Source organism: Malaclemys terrapin, chromosome 3 (assembly GCF_027887155.1).
Source record: "Malaclemys terrapin pileata isolate rMalTer1 chromosome 3, rMalTer1.hap1, whole genome shotgun sequence".
NCBI lineage: Eukaryota > Metazoa > Chordata > Testudines > Emydidae > Malaclemys > Malaclemys terrapin.
This window is the reverse complement of record NC_071507.1, coordinates 195,445,686-195,465,307: the sequence shown is the minus strand read 5'-3', so window position 1 is coordinate 195,465,307 and position 19,622 is coordinate 195,445,686. Positions and strand designations below refer to the sequence as shown.

The 19,622-nt window shown below is 41.9% G+C and overlaps 1 protein-coding gene across 1 annotated transcript in view; it reads right to left on the bottom strand.

Moving 5' to 3' along the window:
• TFAP2D (transcription factor AP-2 delta) overlaps positions 1–240 on the bottom strand; it is a 53,853-nt gene extending 53,613 nt beyond the window's left edge. Inside the window, exon 1 of the mRNA XM_054024339.1 lies at positions 202–240. Within this exon, the coding sequence (XP_053880314.1) occupies positions 202–240 (39 nt within the window). The remainder of the gene's footprint in view (positions 1–201) is intronic.
• Positions 241–19,622: the final 19,382 nt, after the last annotated feature.

Genomic DNA, 19,622 nt, shown 5'->3' with positions numbered 1-19,622 from the left:
TGCTCTGGCTGGTGACAGATGTCATAACGAATTCTCTCCCTATACTTCTTTAAATTATCTCTGAAGCCGGATTATAATTAAATGTAACGGTCCAATATGGATTAAAAAAAATGGAAACAACCACAGAGGCACACACGCTCACACCCATACACACACACACCCATGAACACACACACATGAACACACACACACACAAAATACCTCTGCTTCGTGGACTAGTCCTGGAAATGTAGTTGACATTTTGGGTTCTCCGAAAAAAGGCTCAGGATAAAATTCCCTCTCAAAAAAATCAAATCAAATCAAAATAAATTTAAAACAGCCAAACTCCTTGTATCCCCACCCGATTTTTAAAAAATCTATATCTACGAGAGAATTTGCAATGTGTCTGCATAGATCAGATCGCTTTCCTTTTCCATGCACCACCTTAAAAACCTGTAGGAACAAAATTTTCCCTCTGCACAAAAGCAGCTCCCTGGATCAGATTTTGTACTTGCTGGGTATTTCTTTGGCTGATGTCGTAGGTCCCTTGGTAATATAGAAGTTTTGAAAATTAAGCATCAGCACTGAGAACTGGGAGGACAATAGATAGAGGAGCTTCATCCCAGGAGACAAGGAATAAATATTGTATCTTCGCCTAATAAGGAACTGCAGGTTCTTTCAACATTTTTATACAGTTTTTCCTCCACTCTTTAGAATGCTTTTTTCTCACACAGGCTAATATGGGAGCTAATCTGATCGAAGGGGGCATTTTGAGCACATTTTATCGGGAGGCTATAGAGCTAATAGATATAGTAATCTATATTAATTAAATCGTCATTTTAAATAGGTAAGTGTGAGCCTTCCTGTTGGTTCTACTGCTTTAAAATATAGACCCAAAGAAAAGATTGCACATTTTTGGTGTGTGTCTTTAGCTATATTTTTCTAAATTAAAACAATGTTGCTGGGCTTGTTTTGTCTTCTTCTTACGTTTAAATCGAATTCAAGTCCACCCCACATCCCAATCTTTTTTTTTTTAATAAAGGCTGTCTAGCAGACAATCTTAGTTTTTTTTTTACATAGCTTTTAAAATAAATAACTAGTCTGAGACCATAAAGTATAATTGCAGTGAATTTTTACACACACACACACACACACACACACACCCCTTACATATAGTGTATATATACACACACATACACTAAATATACACACATATGAAATAAGAGGGAAAAGACGGGACTGTGTGAGAGAAAGATGGACCTTTTTCCATTTAAATTATTTTTTTTATTTTTAGTTTTGTAAAGAAGTGCTGATACATTTTATTCGTGGAAAATTAATTGAGGTTGGATCGCACTGTATTGCACATGTGAAGGTTTTACAAATATATTTATATATTTATTTATTGACAGTGGTAGGTTGGGTCTGAAACACACTTGGAGGAAGAAAGAAGAGGACGAAGAAGAAGACGACGAAGAAGAAACGTTCTATTTAGAACGGGAAGTATCAAAATATAAACGAACGTTCTAAATCGAGCACAATACTGGGAAGTTGTAAATGTTCTGAGAAAGGTTCTTGGCCGAATGGCATTTCCTGACGATGTGTGTCTGCTGATGGCTAGTTTCCACAAATTACAAGCCTGGAGTTAAAAGAGGGTATAACTCGCTTTTAATTGCCATTTAATTTGGTTTGCTTTTAAGTGTTTAGCTGCAAAGGTGTCTTAATAATAAGCCGCAGGCAAATAGGCATGTGGCTTTTTTTTTTTTAAGGTCTAGTTTTGGGGAGGGTTTACTGGTATCTGTTCATGCAGGCTAACAGGACCTGTCATTCAGCCCTCTTTTCTTTATACAAATGGACAAAGGCACACGACTAGAATTGAAATGCATTGTCTGAGATGGAAAAGTGCGATTATCCAGGCGTGCACAGGGGTCAGCAGCAAACACTTTTTAGCAAGCCAACATTTTATTAGCGGGTTCATCTTGGCAGAGTTGCCTCCCCTCCTTAATGGAGAAGGAGGAGGAAAAGAGGAAGGAAGGGCATTTTATTAACTTTTTTCTTTTAATGGGGAATTTCGACACTGATTATGCTAACGTAATTACTGAGATATCAAAGATCCCTTTTCTTTCCCCATGTTTGATATTCCAGGAACGATTCCAAACGCTAGCAATAGCTGGACTTCTCAGGAGTCTGGTAGACAAGATGATGAAATAATGTGGAGTAAATAAACAAGCTAGACTCCTTTAAATTATTGGCCCACTCCCAATGAATGAAATATGTGTGTACAGTAAACACACAAACAATAGGGCATATACCTAAAAAAGTTAAGACACCTTGAATAAATACTTCTGATAAAAATTACTTTGTTTCTTCTTCTTCTTCTTCTTCTTCTTCTTCTTCTTCTTCTTCTTCTATAGCATTCAGATAGAAAACAATCTCTCAACACTCTTTAAAGGTAAAGATTTTCCTGAAAACGATGGTTTATATCATCATTAATGCCTAAGGATGTTATTTTTGTCGCATACGTTTGTTTTGATTATTGTTTCTCCTTCGTCATAATTTATATTAAAAGGGTTGAACTACAAACAAATATAACAAATAAAAAAAAAAACGTAACGGAAAACGCGACAGACTAGGCTGTGCATGGGGACAATGAGTTATGAAAAGCGTGGATGTGAGTCAATTTTCTGATAGGATCATACAGTATTTTCTCTCTTATTATCAAGTGTATGTAAATTCATTCCTCAGATCAATGCTTTCAATGAGCGATTTCTCCACACAACACATTCGCCTTCTATTTTATTTATCTGGAAAACTTCCATATGGGAAGAGGGAGTTATTTTAGTTTGAGTTTTGCTACTCTCATTGGCTGCAATTACTTTCTGTACCCAAACAAGAGGTAACTCTTACATTTTAGGAACACATACATACTTAGTTAAGTGGGACGCAACAAGGACTGATTCCTTCAATACCCACTTAACAAAGAGAGTAACTTCTCCCCTCCCCCACCACACACAAATATGCACAGTCGCAAATAAACCGAAAGATGAACCTAACTTCGCTTGTGTGGGGAGTTTTGATCAGTGAACCAAACAACAATAAATGTTCCTGTATCGAGGAAAAGTTTAAGAAATCTACATGCCATATGCACGTACTGGTCAATTCCATCTGTTACGTTTGGTTATGTCCCCTATGCTTTTCTAAGGCACATCATATAGACAGTTTCTAACCTCCCCCCAAGCCCAATTAATAGACTGAGGCAAGCTGCAGATCACTTATTAATTACTCCAAAAGAAGTTCTTTCAGGAAAGTTAATTGGTATCTTTCTGTTTTCCTATCATCGCCATAAGCTAATGGCTACAACAGACTTTAGCGTGAGGCTTAATTGAATTAACTGGGTAAATTATTTAATAGAGCGTGCTCTCCCATTGACGAGCATGCAAAGGTTTCTTCTTTGAGGAGAACCTAGCCGGACATTAGGGATGGTGAATCTCGAAAGGAACTCTGGGCAAGACAGACTGGACTTCTGGAAAAGTGCTCCTTGTCTGTGCTCATCTTAATTCATCTGGTAGCTCACTGAACTGTACAAATCTGTGACTGCTGTTGTGACAGAGAGCTTGGTCTGGATGTCTGGCTGTTGTGCCGTGTCAACTGTCGAGCAGAGTGACTTGGTGTTTGACCTAAAAATGTGCTCAAGTATTTAGAGACCAGCCTGGACTTACATTTCCTTTCCCTTCCCCGTGTTCTTGTCTGGAGTCCCTGGTTGCGAGGCAGGCTGGCTGCACAAACGAGCGTTTCTTTAAAGACTTTTTATGACAAATCACGAGCCTGCTCTTAACAGTCTTTACTGGCGCAAACCTCCCAGCGACTTTAAGGGGAGTTTTGCCAAAGTCCTAGGACCAATTCTCTTTTCAAAGGGAGTTTGAATGAACAATGTGATGAAAGACTCAACAGCGGGGATTCCCTTTAAGACCTTTTGTGAGAGTTGTAGCCACACGCCTACAGAAGAATTGTCTCTATCCTTCATTGGCCGACAAAGGCTGTTTACGAAAGTATATGTTTGCCTTTCCCTGTGGCTTTTTGTGCGCTTCTAAATTGTGAAGGGCGTGAGCTTCGAGGAACCTCCTCTTGCCTTCAAAGAAAAGGCATCCCTTCGAATAAGATCCCGGGGACATTTCTTTGTCCACCCGTCTTTCTAGCCTCGTAACCCATTGCTTTCGGGAGTCCGATTGGTTGTGATGCTTTGTCTTATCGGCCGCAAGGCTCTTGCCAATAATTTTGACTCCTTACAGAGTGAAAACTGGACGCAGAAGGGTAAATCCAGACTATGAACTCCACTCTGCAGGCCGCACCCCGGCAAAACTTCCACTGATTAGACTTCTTGAAGAAGGGACTTCAGGATTGATCCCTGCATGCATGTGGCTTATCAAAAGACATCCAGGTGGTCAATATCAGAAGGCTACATGCTGCTGTATTCCATTACATGTCTTTTGTGTTAAATTCAGAAGACCTTACGATAGGTAAAACGCTGCAGGATTTGATCTATCTATCTATCTCTAGATGATGAGATCTATCTATCCATCCACACAAGACGATAGATAGATAGATTAGATTAGATCTTGTAAATATGCTGAAAATGGTATTACACCTGGTGCCTTTTGAATATTCAATTTTTTCCTATTAAAGATTGTTATTTTAAGACCCTAATTCATATGACATCCTTGTTTCTTCTTCTTTGTGTGTGTGTGTGAGAGAGGGGGGCAATTAACATTGATCCCCGATTTCACCTAACATTGCTAGAGGAAACAAGTTAAATATCCTTTTGCGGAGTTTTGGGTTGCTGTGGCCAAGTTAGCATTTCTGGAAGAATTCCCCCCCCCCCCCAGTAGATTAAAATTTGGTCATTGGTACCCTCCCCCTCTTTCCTTTTTAACACCAACTAAAACAATTTTTCCCGCCACAACACTCCATCGTCTTTGTACATCTGTATTCTGCTTCAACACAGCAGCCGAGAGGCAACATAAGGGGACAGAGAAAAATGCATCTGCAAGCAATTAAAACTCTGTGAATATATTAGTCTAAAATTAAAGGGCATAAATAGTGTCTCCGAGTAGTCTCTTTGATAACAGCGAAAATTCTTCTAGTTGAGATTTCGACTGAGACTCAAGGGCAACTATTCAAAGACGGGTGCCTGCCATCATTAAACATCTAGCAGAGTATGGTTTAAACGTGGACTTGATCAATATTTTCGTGCAAAAAGAAGGATGGGACTGAATTCAGCCTGGACCATCCAATGCAATATTTTAGAATGGACTCCTTAGCCTGGACAGCTTGGCGGCTCAATCTAGTATCCAATCATCAGTGTTTTCAAACATTCCTTGCATACACCGAGCTCTTAAACTGCCCAGAAGAGGTGGAAAACCACTCCCCTGGGTTTGAAATCAAGACTCTACCCTCAGAACAGGTTCTGTTTGAAAGCACAAAGAACAGAACCTCTCTCTTTCATTATGCTCGGGTCACCCACTGGATGACCTCTTTGTTCCAGCTTTCCCTTTCTGTTCTTTATTGACTATTGTGACCGTAATGTTTGCACAGACTCTCGTGTTGTTCTCCTTCCCCTTGGCTATCATCCCTTTGACTTGTGTCATTAGCTAATTTCCTCTTCTTAATTGGTGTCGCTTATTCCACATCATGAACTAGACCAGGCTGGCCCTAATTTGCTTCTTCTAGAAGCCTTGCTGTTCGATTCCTATGATCTTTGTCTCTCCAAACCAGCTTCCTATTCTTGCAAATATCTTGCTCTCTTCAGTACTTAAGTACCGTCTGTCAAATCCCTTCTGTCCTTCCTCAAGTGAACTTCCCAATACCTTCAATAGGAGCTTTGCCTGAGGGCTGAGGAGAGACTGCAGAACCTAGTGTGAAGGGTTGCATCGGAATCTTTCCTAAAGGATGATCAAGAATGGCCATGGCCCCATTGACTCATCAATACCATTTTGCTACTTCCTCGGTGTCACAAGTCTGTAGTTTCCTAGGTCTTTCATATATTCCTTCTTAGAGGTGTAACTGGACTTCTCTCAAATCTATGCATTGGTTTTACCTTTCCGAAGACATTTTAAATACTTCTCCTAGCTCTTTCTCTGTTCTTTAGCTAGCTCCATCCATCAGGCGATCTAGGCTGACTCTACTATCCCCCTTGTGACATTTGTAGTTCCACCTTTTTCTTTTCTTGAACGATCTTAATTCCCTTCAGTATTTCTACTGCATCCCTTAGAAGGAACATGATCACTTGTGGTGGCATCTGGCCTCCATCCACGTGTGTGAAGGATTCCCCCTACCTAAACAGCCAAAGCTACCTCTTCTGTCAATTACTTTTGCAATCTCTTAGAGACCATTTTTATTTTCCATGAGTCACTACAAAAAGTAATTCTCCCTCTGCTGATACTCACACCTTCTTGTCAACTGCTGGAAATGGGCAACATCCACCTTGATTTCATTGGCCTAGTTAGCACTACAAATGTAATTTCCCCTCTCTTGATATTCCCCCCTTCTTGTCAATTCTTGAGAATAGGCCACTTCCACCTTAATTGAATTGGCCTCCTTAGCATTGACCCCCACTTGGTAAGGCAACTCCCATCTTTTCATGGGCTGTATATATATACTGCTTACTGTATTTTTTACTCCATGCATCGGATGAAGTGGTTTTAGCACAGGAAAGCTTATGTCCAAATAAATTTGTTAGTCTCTAAGGTGCAACAAGAACTCCTGGTTGTTTTTTCTGTACTTGAAGAAAGTCTTATTACTTTATTTATCGTAATCTCCTGTGCAATCCTCCTTTCATTCCTCAGCTTGGCTGTTCTCACATTTTTACACTCTCTTCCCTTCATTAGGTAATCTTCCCAGACCTCTTCTCTCTTTACCTGGTCTCTTTCCTTCATGTATTTCACCTTTCTTACCCTTGAATACTTTTGGAACTTTTGTCCATCCAAATCCACTTTTCTTTACTCACAGCTGCTGAGTGTAACAGGGGGCTCATCAGACCACGCTAATTTCTTTTGGATATTTTTAATCCTCCTCCTGTTTAGCTATTGCTTTGTCACCTTAAATTTCACCCCCGTTCCTGGCTATCTAATTTTCTCTGCTGAAAAGTAAAGTTATGTTCTAATTACAAACCCAACTAGCTTATAATTATGCATGTGTGCAGGATCAGTGTCTATCTTCATATCACTAGATCTCCAGTCGTATCCTTTTTTGCTAATTAACCATTGATGTCTTTCAAGTTATTTTAAGTTTGAGGAAGGGTGGTGGTCACAGATATCTCATGTTTATGTCCAATTAGGAAACTAAACTTTCTCCAGGTGTGTCCTTTGTATTTGTATCTGTACAAATGGTGTTTGCATTTCTCCTCATCCCCAAACCCTATTGCTCCTACTGACAGGATGTTCTGTATATAATTTCTACTGCCAGTCCTTTCCCCTGTAATTAATAAGGAAGTACATTAGTAGTAGGAGTTAGGACTGGGTGGAGAACAACAATTTTGTGTCTGAAAAAAAAATGAGGTTTCCAGTTGTATTTTCATTCTGATCTGGAACAAACAAATTAGACCTTGCCAATGGGTTTGTAGGATAAACACACCCACCCACCATGAAAACGAGTCCCCAGATTAACCAATGATTAGCACCCTCAGCTAGCATAGGGACACCTGGGTTCAAATCCTTGTTCTGCTTCGTTGACTAGCAGACTTGTATCTTGGATTTACAAATTCCAGATGAGTGCTCTAACTACCCAGCTATTCTTTTCTATTCCACCCTGAACCTGAGAAGTCTTCACACTGAAACTGAAATATTTCTCTACATTACGGTGGTGTTGGTTTTTTTTAATAGCATTTTTTTTTCAACAGAAATAAAGTCATCAATATTTTTCTCACTAGCTCTAGTATGAATGTCCCAACGTCCACCTCTGCAGAAAATGCAATAAAACCAAGATTCATTTTGGATGTTGTTCCAAAGCCCATTAAAGTCAACGGAAAGATTCCCATTAGCATCAAGGAACTTTGGATCAGGCGTGTAGAGTTCACCATTTCTCAATGGGTCTGTAAACCACGATACCTGTGGTGTCTAGAAGGAAGCAGGGATGATAAAGCACAAAGCTTGAAAATTAACCATTGAACCCAATTAAAACAACCCTCAAGCCAATCACAGTTTCAGGACAGTTTTGAACCATGCACTCTGTATATTTCACCCAATCAAGTCAAATAGGCCCTTGAAAATGCCCCTAATCAGAGAAACTGACGAGCTAATTTAAACCAAGATGACACTATCCACATTATTTTCAGGATGCATTTCAATATTTGAAGCAGAATCCTATCATTAAACTTCTCTCTGGTAGTGGAGAATGAAAACATCTGTAGACTGTGATGTATTAAAGATGTACCTTATATTAGAATCATCCATAATTAATGCAGACATTCCAATAAATAATACAGTGTCAGGTTCTTTGGATTATTGAGTATAATCTACTGTACTCATATATTTATGCGCTGGCAGTAATAGCGAGCACATTTCCTTACCTAATTAAACACAGAGCACTACAGTATGTTTAAATAACATTAAGGTTGTGACACAAACTTAAAAGAGTAAATTCAAAGGTAAGGTTGACATCCCTGTCCTCGCTCATGAGGCCTGGCTTGATGGCTTTTCTCCATGTGTATGTGTGTGTGCAATGCATCGATTTATGGATATTCATTTTAAATCTGTCCCCCCCCCATCTTCATTTATAGCCTTAACACTCTTTACATTTAGGTGTAATATTATTAATATTTTTAAGCCATTCTTTCCTCAGGAGCCTGGGATTGCTCTGAATAGCTTGTATAAATCAGTATTTAGGTTAAGTTATATATATATATATATAAATTGAACACATATATTTATTCATGTATTTGAAAATGGGATTTTATTGACCCAAGAATCCAGGGTGGTTGCAGGGGAGCCATTCTACATTTTTGTTCAGGTTGATTCAATATTCAGGCATTTGCTATTAAAATGCATATGCTGTATCCCCAAAACTGAAGCCTGCTACTTCAGAGACAGTTGAGTCCATCAGGGGAATATATATTTATGTCTTTAAAACATATTTTAATTTCCCGATTGATCATAATGGCTCATGCATTAATTCAATTTTTTTTCCATTTCTCTTACTTTAAAATTGGTCGTTAACATTTATTTGGCAAAGGGAAAAAATGTTTCAAACAATGGTATCTTGCCTGCAAAGTTTGAAATTTCTGGAATTATTTTTTTTTTTTTTTGGTTGGAGGAGGAGCTATTTACAACCTCCTGACAATAGCTAGTTTCATAATGAACATGCTGGTAGTGTCAAGTATCAGAGGGGTAGTTGTGTTAGTCTGTATCCACAAAAACAATGAGGAATCCGGTGGCATATTAAAGACCAACAGATTTATTTGGGCATAAGCTTTCATGGGTAAAAAAAAACCCACTTCTTCAGATGCATGGAGTGAAAATTACAGATGCAGGCATAAATATACTGACACATGAAGAGAAGGGAGTTACCTTAGAAGTGGAGAACCACTGGAATGGAATGAAATGGAATGTCTTCACCTGTTTAATGGAAGTGGGCTTAACATACAAGTTGCTCAGCCCATCCAGACCAGAATTTAAGCACATGCTTAACTTTTATTTTCTTACATAGGACAAAAAGTTCAAGTCGTGGTTTTAATACCGTACAGCAACATACAGAGTGAAAACTGGGTCTAGTTAGCAGAGTATTAAAGACAATTAAGTAATTTTACCGTGTGTTTATATGTGATGGTTATAGTTATAACATTTATAATATAGTGTATTTATGTACACAAATTATAGGGGTATAGTGATATGTGTGTCACACATACACTATCCACAGAGAGATCATTAGGTTAGGATTGTGTTAGGTGTGCAGTTAATTTTTATGGAGTCAATTTCTGAAGTCAATTTACACCTGCTGAGTATCTGGTCCCATATTTTGAATATACAGAAATAGATCTTAATTTGCACTTGTAATTCCCAATAACACCAAATGGGATCTTCATATATGTAGTGATGTATATCAACTCTCTGAATTTGTGCACATGTGTAATGTATACATTGTATCTATGCATGTTGTGTGCACAGTGCAGTTCCTGTTGATATCGCTGTGTATCACAAGTGCACACAAAGAAGATATATTTCTTTATATTGGACATATCAACATTAGTTGGACATACGACCCTAACCATATATCTGACACTAAATTTGGAATCAAACCTAATCCTTAAAGATTAGATCAGTGGTTTTCAAGCTTTTTTACTGGTGACCCCTTTCACATAGCAAGCCTCTGAGTGTGACCCCTCTCCCTTATAAATTAAAAACACTTTTAAATATATTCAACACCATTATAAATGCTGGAGGCAAAGCGGGTTTTGGGATGGAGGTTGAGAGCTTGCGACCCCCCCATGTAATAACCTCATGACCCCCTGATGAGAACCCTGGTTTAGATTAAATATGAAAATTGAATATTATCCATTGCAAGCCATAAGCCTTGCTATTAAAAAAGGGGAAATATTATTCCTTGAAGTTAGAAAGATGGATAACGTAAAAAGAAGCCAGATTAGACAGATATCATCAGCCTGATACCTGCTGCCCTACAGGATGGGTTCCTAAAACGAAAAGTTTCTCTTCTTTTATTGTCTACAAAGAGCCCCTCAACTAGGTTGTTTGTTTGTAGTAACCCAAGGGAGGAAGAACGCCTGTCTGGCATCCCTCTCCTTCCTTGTAGCAAGATCAGGCTGCTGTTGGGAGGGGTCTCCCTCACCCCCATCCCTTTCCCTTCTTGAAGGATCAGGAAGTTGATTTCTCGAGGAGCAACGCAGGGTGCTGGCTTGTAGTAGACAAGTAGAGCCTCTTGTCGAAAGGAGCTGTCCATTCAGAACCAGTCGGCCACGTGGTGTCTGCCCGCCCCAAAAAAACAAAACAAAAGAGGGGAAATATTAATTAATTTAAAAAAGAAAAGGAAAAAGCCAATCTGCTCAATCCTCCGCCTGCAGGCAGGCTCTAACGGAAACCACAGCTGCTTTCCCTCTCCCCCCAAGAAATCTACATTTGGGCATTAGAATACTTAAAAGGATTAGTCATTAAATACTTGTACATTTGGTTTAATTCGCTAGAAACTCTGTGTCACAGGGTTACATCAGAAAGCTAAGAGTTTTAATCTCATCTGCAGCATTTACCTAGACGTTTTATTTCTTCTGCTGCTTGTTCCAGGGCTCATATTAATATCCCACGTGCCCAGAGGGAGGAGGTTAAAAAAACGGAGCTGGTTGCTGTCTGATGGTATAAAAAATATATCAAAGGGCCTTTTAAGGTAAAACAAAAAAAGAAGCATGAATGGGAGTCTGGTGTTCCCTTTTGCAGCCTGGTGCTTATTGATGCTTCTGATGATGATGTTGTAAGTAGCTCATTTCCCGGGAAGGCCGTGTGGCTCTGTGGATTAGGCACTGAACTGGGAGAGTGGGGTTTTGTCCTCATCTCTGCTATGTGACCGGCGGTAAGTAACTTTTCTCCCTAACTCAGTTTCCCTATATAACAAATGTGCATCTCCTTTGTGAAGCACTTAAAAATCCATAGCTGAAAAGCAACATATAGGCTTGATCTGGCAAGGCACTGAGGCCCATGTATTCAGAAGTAGTTCGGTGCATAACTCTCATTGATTTCCATGTGCGTCAGGGTCCCCAATATCCTTTAGAGACACTGGTTCCACAAGGTATGTAAGCAGTCCCTTCAAATTCAATGGGACTATTTACCTTCTAGAAGCAAGGTGTACTTTGCTGACTTGGCTGAAATGAAGGGCAACTGGGAGGCGTCAGTGTGCATTATATGTACTGATCCATGGAGGATGTGAGTCTGCCACATCACACAGTTAGAGTGCCTGCCTTTTAGCTCAAGATGTTTAGAGTTATGCTTTTAGCTCTGGACATCCCTGTTTGAATACCTGGTGTGTGGGCCAAGATGACAGATGTCACATGATTACCTCACAGGACTGGACCTTAAAAGAGCTATATTTGGCTATATGTCCCAAGTTAAAATGTATAGCTGCAATATATGGAGTCAACATGGGCAAGTCACATGTCAATGCATGATTTCGCTTAGTTATAGGAAGAAAGTCTATTAAATGTAGATAGGCGTCTTCCATGATCCATTGTGAGTTAAATGTTCCTTGATGAGCCACTTAATTTGAATATTTCTTTCACATTGTGCAGGCTAAACACCTTGTTGGTGTTTCTCAGAAGCAAACACATTAGAAATACAGGTGTAGAGGGGAGGGATAGCTCAGTGGTTAGATCATTGTTGCTACCACTGTTATATAATTGCAACAAAGCTTGTACAAATTATGTCAAGTAAGGTGTCTATGGAAAGGTTATGAATCGCTGAATCTGATTATGCTATTTGTACGCATGTATCATTTTTGTATTTGATGTTATGAGAATTGGCTCTACACCTGTATTTCTAATGTGTTTGCTTCTGAGAAACACCAACAAGGTGTTTAGCCTGCACAATGTGAAAGAAATATTCAAATTAAGTGGCTCATCAAGGAACATTTAACTCACAATGGATCATGGAAGACGCCTATCTACATTTAATAGACTTTCTTCCTATAACTAAGCGAAACCCAGGGTTGTGAGTTCAATCCTTGAGGGGGCCACTTGGGAATCTGGAACAATGATCTACATACTCATATTTTATCAGAGAACCTCACAACCAAGTCAAGTATGCTAACCACTGGGCCACGCTTTCTCTACAGAGCTGCTGCTGCTTCGGTGGGGAAGCACCGAGACTATTATTACCCTCTTTGAGAAACTGAGGCATAGAGAGCCAGTGACTTGCCCAGAGTTAAACAGCAAATTCTGGATGATAGGAGGCAGACTTTCCTGGTTCTCGATTGCATGCTCAAGCCATTCAAGAACTCGGGATTTATAACTCTTGGAGCCAAATACATATAAGTGACTTCAGGGCTGTTGGGCAATTCAGTGGTAGTTTTAAACAGTGTAATTGATTCCATCAGCTATGTTATGCTACAAAATGAGCTCCTTGGAAAACAAATCTAAAGACAAAGCACGTTGCACTATTTAACAGTTATCATTTTTATTACAATAATGCCCAGAGGCCCTCATTGAGATCAGAGGCCCAGGGTACCAGGCACTGCACAAATGCACAGAAACAGTTCCTGCCCTGAGGATCTCACAGTCTAAATAGACAAAATTGACCCAGCATAGGACAAAGGAAGGATTATTGTTCTTATTTTAAACATGGGAAACTGAGGTACAGATAAATGAAATGACTTGTCCAATGACACACAAGAAGTCTGGCAGAACTGGGAATGGCTCACAGACATCCTGAGACCCTAGACAATGCTGTAACCACTAGACTTCCTTCCTCTGGACTGGAACTCAGGAGATTGTGGTTCTGTGCTCATCTCTGCCACAGACCAGCTGGCTGATCTTGGGCAAGTCACTTCCCCTGTCTGGCTCTCAGTTTGCCTATCTGTAACATGGGGATAATGATACTGACCTCTTTTGAGATCTACTGAGGAAAAGCACTTTGTAAGAGTAGGTATTATTATTATTCCACAAGGAGAAAACATATGAAGAAAAATGTGTTCTAGAATATCAGTTCCATCTAAACTGGGACCACAGATACTAAAATGCCTTAATCATAATCATATTGTATGGGATCATTACAAAAAAAAAAAGAGTTAAAGTTGTCTCAATATCTTAATTGTGTGATTCTATATGTTTATAGATGGGGGGAGGGATAGCTCAGTGATTTGAGCATTGGCCTACTAAACCCAGGCTTGTGAGTTCAGTCCTTAAGGAGGCCAGTTAGAGATCTGGGATGGGTCCTTCTTTGAGCAGGGGGTAGGACTAGATGATCTCCTCAGGTCCCTTCCAATCCTGATATTCTATGATCTGCATTTCATTTAACTGTAACTTTCTGAATTTCCTGGGTTAGTAATGCTTGGTTTGGGGATAATTACACAATCTCTGTTTTGTTTGTGGTTAATTTGTTTTTCAACCTTTAAGTTATTGATACATACTCTCAACCTTCATATAATTTTTTACTGGTACTATTAACAAGCTTCATATTTCTTACAAGGAGTTTATTGTAACATCTGGAACATTAAGAGAGCAGCTGTGTCTTTCTTTGCAATACTTTGTGATATTCAGATGCCCAGCACAGCATTCTTCCGTTGGAGGGGAACATCATGCTGGCGCATTTGAGCGATAGTTGGACCCTGTGGCTCAGTCCCCCGTGGCTCAGTCCCCCATACGTGGCATTGGTGGCATGTCAAGGGAGGGTGAGATTTTTCAGGGGCAGGGAGGGGCATGTCGTAGATTCCAAGGCCAGCAGGATCCACTATGATAATCTAATGTGACTGTCTGTATAACACAGGCCATAGAACCACTCCCGGCTAATTCCTGGTTGAGCTGCAGCAGATCTTTTGGAAAAACCTCCAATGATAATTTAAAAGTTGCCAGTGATGCAGAATCCACCACGTCCCTTAGTAAATTGTGCCAGTGATTAATTAACCTCTCTGTTAAAAATTTACACCTTATTTCCAGTCTGAATTTGTCTAGCTTCAGCTTCCAGCCACTGGATCTCTCTGGATCTTTGGCTGCTAAATTAAAGATGCCATTACCAAATATTTGCTCCCCATGTAGGTACTTGTCGACTGTGATCAAGTCACCCCTTAACCGTCTCTTCATTAAACTAAATAGACTAAGCTCCATGATTCTATCACTATAAGGTGTGTTTGACAATCCTTGAATTGTTCTCATGGATGTCCTGTGACCTCTCTCCAATTTATGAACGTGAAAAGAGAAAGGATATAACATAGCTTCACTTCACCTGTCCTCCACTGGTGGTGGGTTCATTAGGGGGCTGTGCTAGCCCTAACAGCAAGGAGCCATGCATGAGTGGCTCAGTGAAGCTCCCCCCACTGCTGATTGGCAGACAGAATCTGCCCCAGGAATGCTATCTGCATATACAGAAGCTAAAACAATGAACTGGAGGAATTGCACACAATGCAGTAGTGCCCAAGCAGGGTTTCTGTACTGAAAGGGCTATTTAAAAATGTAGAGCATGGTACTTCATCACCCTGCACCTAGTGTAGTCATCGTCCCTTGTGCAAAGCGGGTGTAAAAATGCTGCCGCTCTGATTAGGTGGTGCTTTACATTCACTTTGCACTGATGTAAATGACTCTATAAGGTACAGGGAGGCCCAAGGAGCCCAGGTCCTGGGAGCGGGATTGGTGGGGAAGAGACCCCATGAGTGGCTCTCAGGATGCATCTACCCAATGAGTGGCAGCCCCCAGCAGCACATCTCAGAGCCTTCGCCTACAGAGTAAGGCTTGTGCTACTGTGCTAAAAATAGCTGTGTAGATGTTTGGGGTCCGGATCTGAAGTCCATCCCCTCCTTAAGCTTGAGAGCCCAAGCTCCAGCCCGGCCCAGAATGTCTACACAGCCCCGAATGTCTGTAGACCCAGGCTCCAAGACTCGCTGCTGGAGGACGATGTTCACTGTGTAGATGCATTCTTAGTTGTTCCAGCTAGAACAGTTCTTTAGGGACAACTCTACTGGCCAAGGGCCACTGGAGTGCTGTGACTCTGTCCTCCTACCTCTATCCATGCTCCTGATGGAGCCATCCAGAAGTGAGGGCAGATGTTGTACAGCTGGCTGGTTATACCCCTTACATCAGGGAATCCCCTGCTGCCCAGCTAGGCTAGTTCTCTATCTTTTCTGTGCTGCTGGACCACAAAGGGGCTGGATGGTTCTGGGGACCATGATACGGCCAGGACGGTCCTAAGTGTAGGCTCCTATTGTTTTAGACACTGCATTGATTGCCACCTTATATAAGAAAATAAACTAAACATCAGTGATCGATAAATAATAGTTGCTAAAGCCCTGATAACATTTGGGCTTGTTTCTTACAAGTTCCGCACAGGTTCTGTTGCTTTCCCCCATGCTGGCACTACTAGATAGCTGTTACTTTCCATGCCCATGCGCCTTGGCCAAATATATAAACGACTCTCTGAAGAACACACTGACTTCCTGTCTGCTTTCAGGGGCAAATCCAGGTATTGACATGGATCTATAAGCACATTTGGCCCAATCATAGATTCACAGAAATGTAGGGCTGGAAGGGACTTGGATAAGTCATCAAGTCCAGCCCCATGTGCTGAGGCAAGGCCAAGTAAACCTAGGTCTTCCCTGGCAGGTGTTTGTCATCCTTTCTTTCAGTAAAACCAGGGGAGGAGGCTAATGAGAAAGGTCTGCGCCTCTGGATCTGTTGGCTTCATTTCTCCCCAGCTGTTTTACTGGGGATGGGGGTCCCACAGTAAGTGAGTCACAGGACCTCCCCACAAGCTTGTTGATCCCCTGGAACTTGCATGACACAAAGGCCGTTTTCACTAAGGGTCTGCACCTCTGCATTGGCTCTGGAGCCCTGTTCTCTCTCCCTGCTCCTGGCAGTGCAGTTCCAGGGATTTAAATAGTTTTATTTCAGGGCTTTTGTGAGTGTCAGGCAAGGGGGACAGGTGAACATAACACTCCTCCATTGGCCTGCTTGGAGCACGGTGTGATCTGCCCCAGTCCCAACCTCAGCCCTGGCACTCACTTGTTCCCAACCTCACTCATCCACAAGAGAGCTCCCCTGTTTGATCCAGATCCCCACTGTCATACAAAGCTCCAGGTAGTCAGGTTTGTAGCAGAAGTGGGCCCATTTCCAAACTCTGCCCCAGAACTGCAGTGGAGATATTGCATCCTGGCTGATCTCCAGGCCTCACTCTGGCATTCCTACCCTGCTGTATGGGGACGTGTGGAGAGTTCCCTGAGCAGTTTGTCTTTGTGGCATACCAAGACCTCCACCCATTTTGTATGCTCCACAAATTCTGCCTGACCCACATGTGCCAACCAAAACACACACCATGCAATGGAACCGCACCAGTTTTGCTGCATCTGAGACTCTCTATGGCTGCAAAACAGAGGGCAAATTTTTTCTGTGATGTAGAGTGTAGAATCATAGGACTGGAAGGGACCTCGAGAGTCCTCTGCACTCATGGCAGGGCTATATATCCTGACAGGTGTTTGTCTAACCTGCTCTTAAAAATCTCCAATGATGGAAATTCCACAACTGCCCTAGGCAATTTATTCCAGTGCTCAACCACCCTGACAGTTAGGAAGTTTTTCCTAATGTCCAACCTAAACCTCCCTTGCTGCAATTTAGGCCCATTGCTTCTTGTCCTATTCTCAGAGGTTAAGAAGAATAATGTTTCTCCCTCCTCCTTGTAACAACCTTTTATGTACTTCAAAACTGTTATCATGACCCCTCTCAGTCTTCTCTTTTCCAGACTAACAAACTCAATTTTTTCAATCTTCCCTCATAGGTCATGTTTTCTAGACCTTTAATCATTTTTGTTGCTCTTCTCTGGACTTTCTCCAATTTGTCTACATCTTTCCTGAAATGTGGCACCCAGAACTGGACACAATACTCCAGTGGAGGCCTAATCAGTGCAGAGAAGAGCGGAAGAATTACTTCTTGTGTCTTACTTACAACACTCCTGCTAATACATCCCAGAATGATCACTTTTTTTGCAACAGTGTCACACTGTTCACTCATATTTAGCTTATGGTCCGCTGTGACACCCAGATCCCTTTCCACAGTACTCCTTCCTAGGCAGTCATTTCCCATTTTGTATGTGTGCAACTGATTGTTCCTCCCAAAGTTGAGTACTTTGCATTTGTCTTTATTTAATTTCATCCTATTTACTTCAGAGCATTTCTCCAATTTGTCCAGATCATTTTGAAGCTTTCAACTACCTGAAAGGGGGGTCCAATGACAATGGATTTAGGCTGTTCTCAGTGGTAGCAGATGACAGAACAAGGAGTAATGGTCTCAAGTTGCAGTGGGAGAGGTCTAGGTTGGATATTAGGAAAAACTTTTTTCACTAGGAGGGTGGTGAAGCACTGGAATAGGTTACCTAGGGAGGTGGTGGAATCTCCATCCTTAGCAGTTTTTAAGGGCCAGCTTGACAAAGCTTTGGCTGGGATGATTTAGTTGGGGATTGGTCCTGCTTTGAGCAGGGGGTTGGACTAGATGACCTCCCAAGGTCCCTTCCAACCCTGATATTCTATGTTTCTAATTTTAACCTTATCCTCCAAAACACTTGAAACCCCTCCCGGCTTGGTATCATACACAAACTTTATAAGTGTACTCTCTATACCATTATCTAAGTCATTGATGAAGATATTGAACAGAACCAGAACTGATCCCTGCGGGACCCCACTCGTTATGCCCTCTCACCATGACTGTGAACCACTGATAACTACTCTCTGGGAACGGTTTTCCAACCAGTTTTGCATACACCTTTTAATAGCTCCATCTAGGTTGCATTTCCCTAGAATCATAGGACTGGAAGGGACCTTGAGAGGTCATCTAGTTCATCCCCCTGCACTCATGGCAGGATTAAGTATTATCTAGACCATCCCTGACCAGTGCCAGCTCTAGCTTTTTTGCTGCCCCAAGCAGCAAAAAAAAGCGCCGCCCCACGAGCCCCCCCGCCGAGCGCCGTGCCGCCCCCCCCCAGCGGAGCGCCACACCGCCCCCCCGCCGAGCGCCACCAGAACCCCCCCCAGAGCGCCGCCCCCCCCCGCCGAGCGCCGCGCGCTGGAGCCCGCCCCCTCCCTGTGCCGAGCGCCGCCGGAACACCCCCGAGCGCCGAGCCCCGCGCTCCCCCCCCCCGCCGAGCGCCGCGCTGCCGGAGCGCCCCCCTCCCGCGGAATGCCGCGCCGCGCTCCCCCCGCCGCCACTTACCAGGTGCCGCCCCAAGCATGTACTTGGGTGCCTGGTGCCTGGAGCTGGCCCTGTCCCTGACTGGTGTTTGTCTAACCTGCTCTTAAAAATTACCAATGATGGAGATTCCACAACCTCCCTAGGCAATTTATTCCAGTGCTTAACCAGCCTGACAGTTAGGAATTTTTTCCTAATGTTCAACCAGTGTGGTTCTATTGTAACTAATTTTCTAAGTAGCTACCCCTTCATTAAGTTATTCAGGTATGTTGATTTTTGAATGTAGTTCTTATGCAGGATACAAGACACCATCAGTACCACTGCAAGCACAGGGCTGGGGTATTTCATACATACAAGCAAAAGGTAGAAATTGGACACGCAGGACAGGGAGCATGTGGGAACTTGATCCTTAATCAGGGCCTGATCTAAAACTGATTGAAGTCAATGGAAAGAGTCTGACTGGCATCAGTGAGAGGTGGATCAAATCTGATCAAGATTTCTGCTGCCTGACCCCAGAAAGGCTGCTGCCTAATCAAGGGAGTAGTTTTCAATTATACCAAAGATGTGGGGCCACTGGGGAGTGTTAGGTGTCATCTGCAAAATACGGAGTTTTTTTCCCTTCATTTTCTCTCACCCTTCTAAGAAAAAAAAAATCCCCATGACTCTCTAGCATCCCACAGGACACTTGGTCTATTTAGTGAATCAGCCCTGGTAAATTTCATCACATAATGGTAAGTATGCAACAAGGCCTTCATTCCTGAACGCTGGACACAGTTCC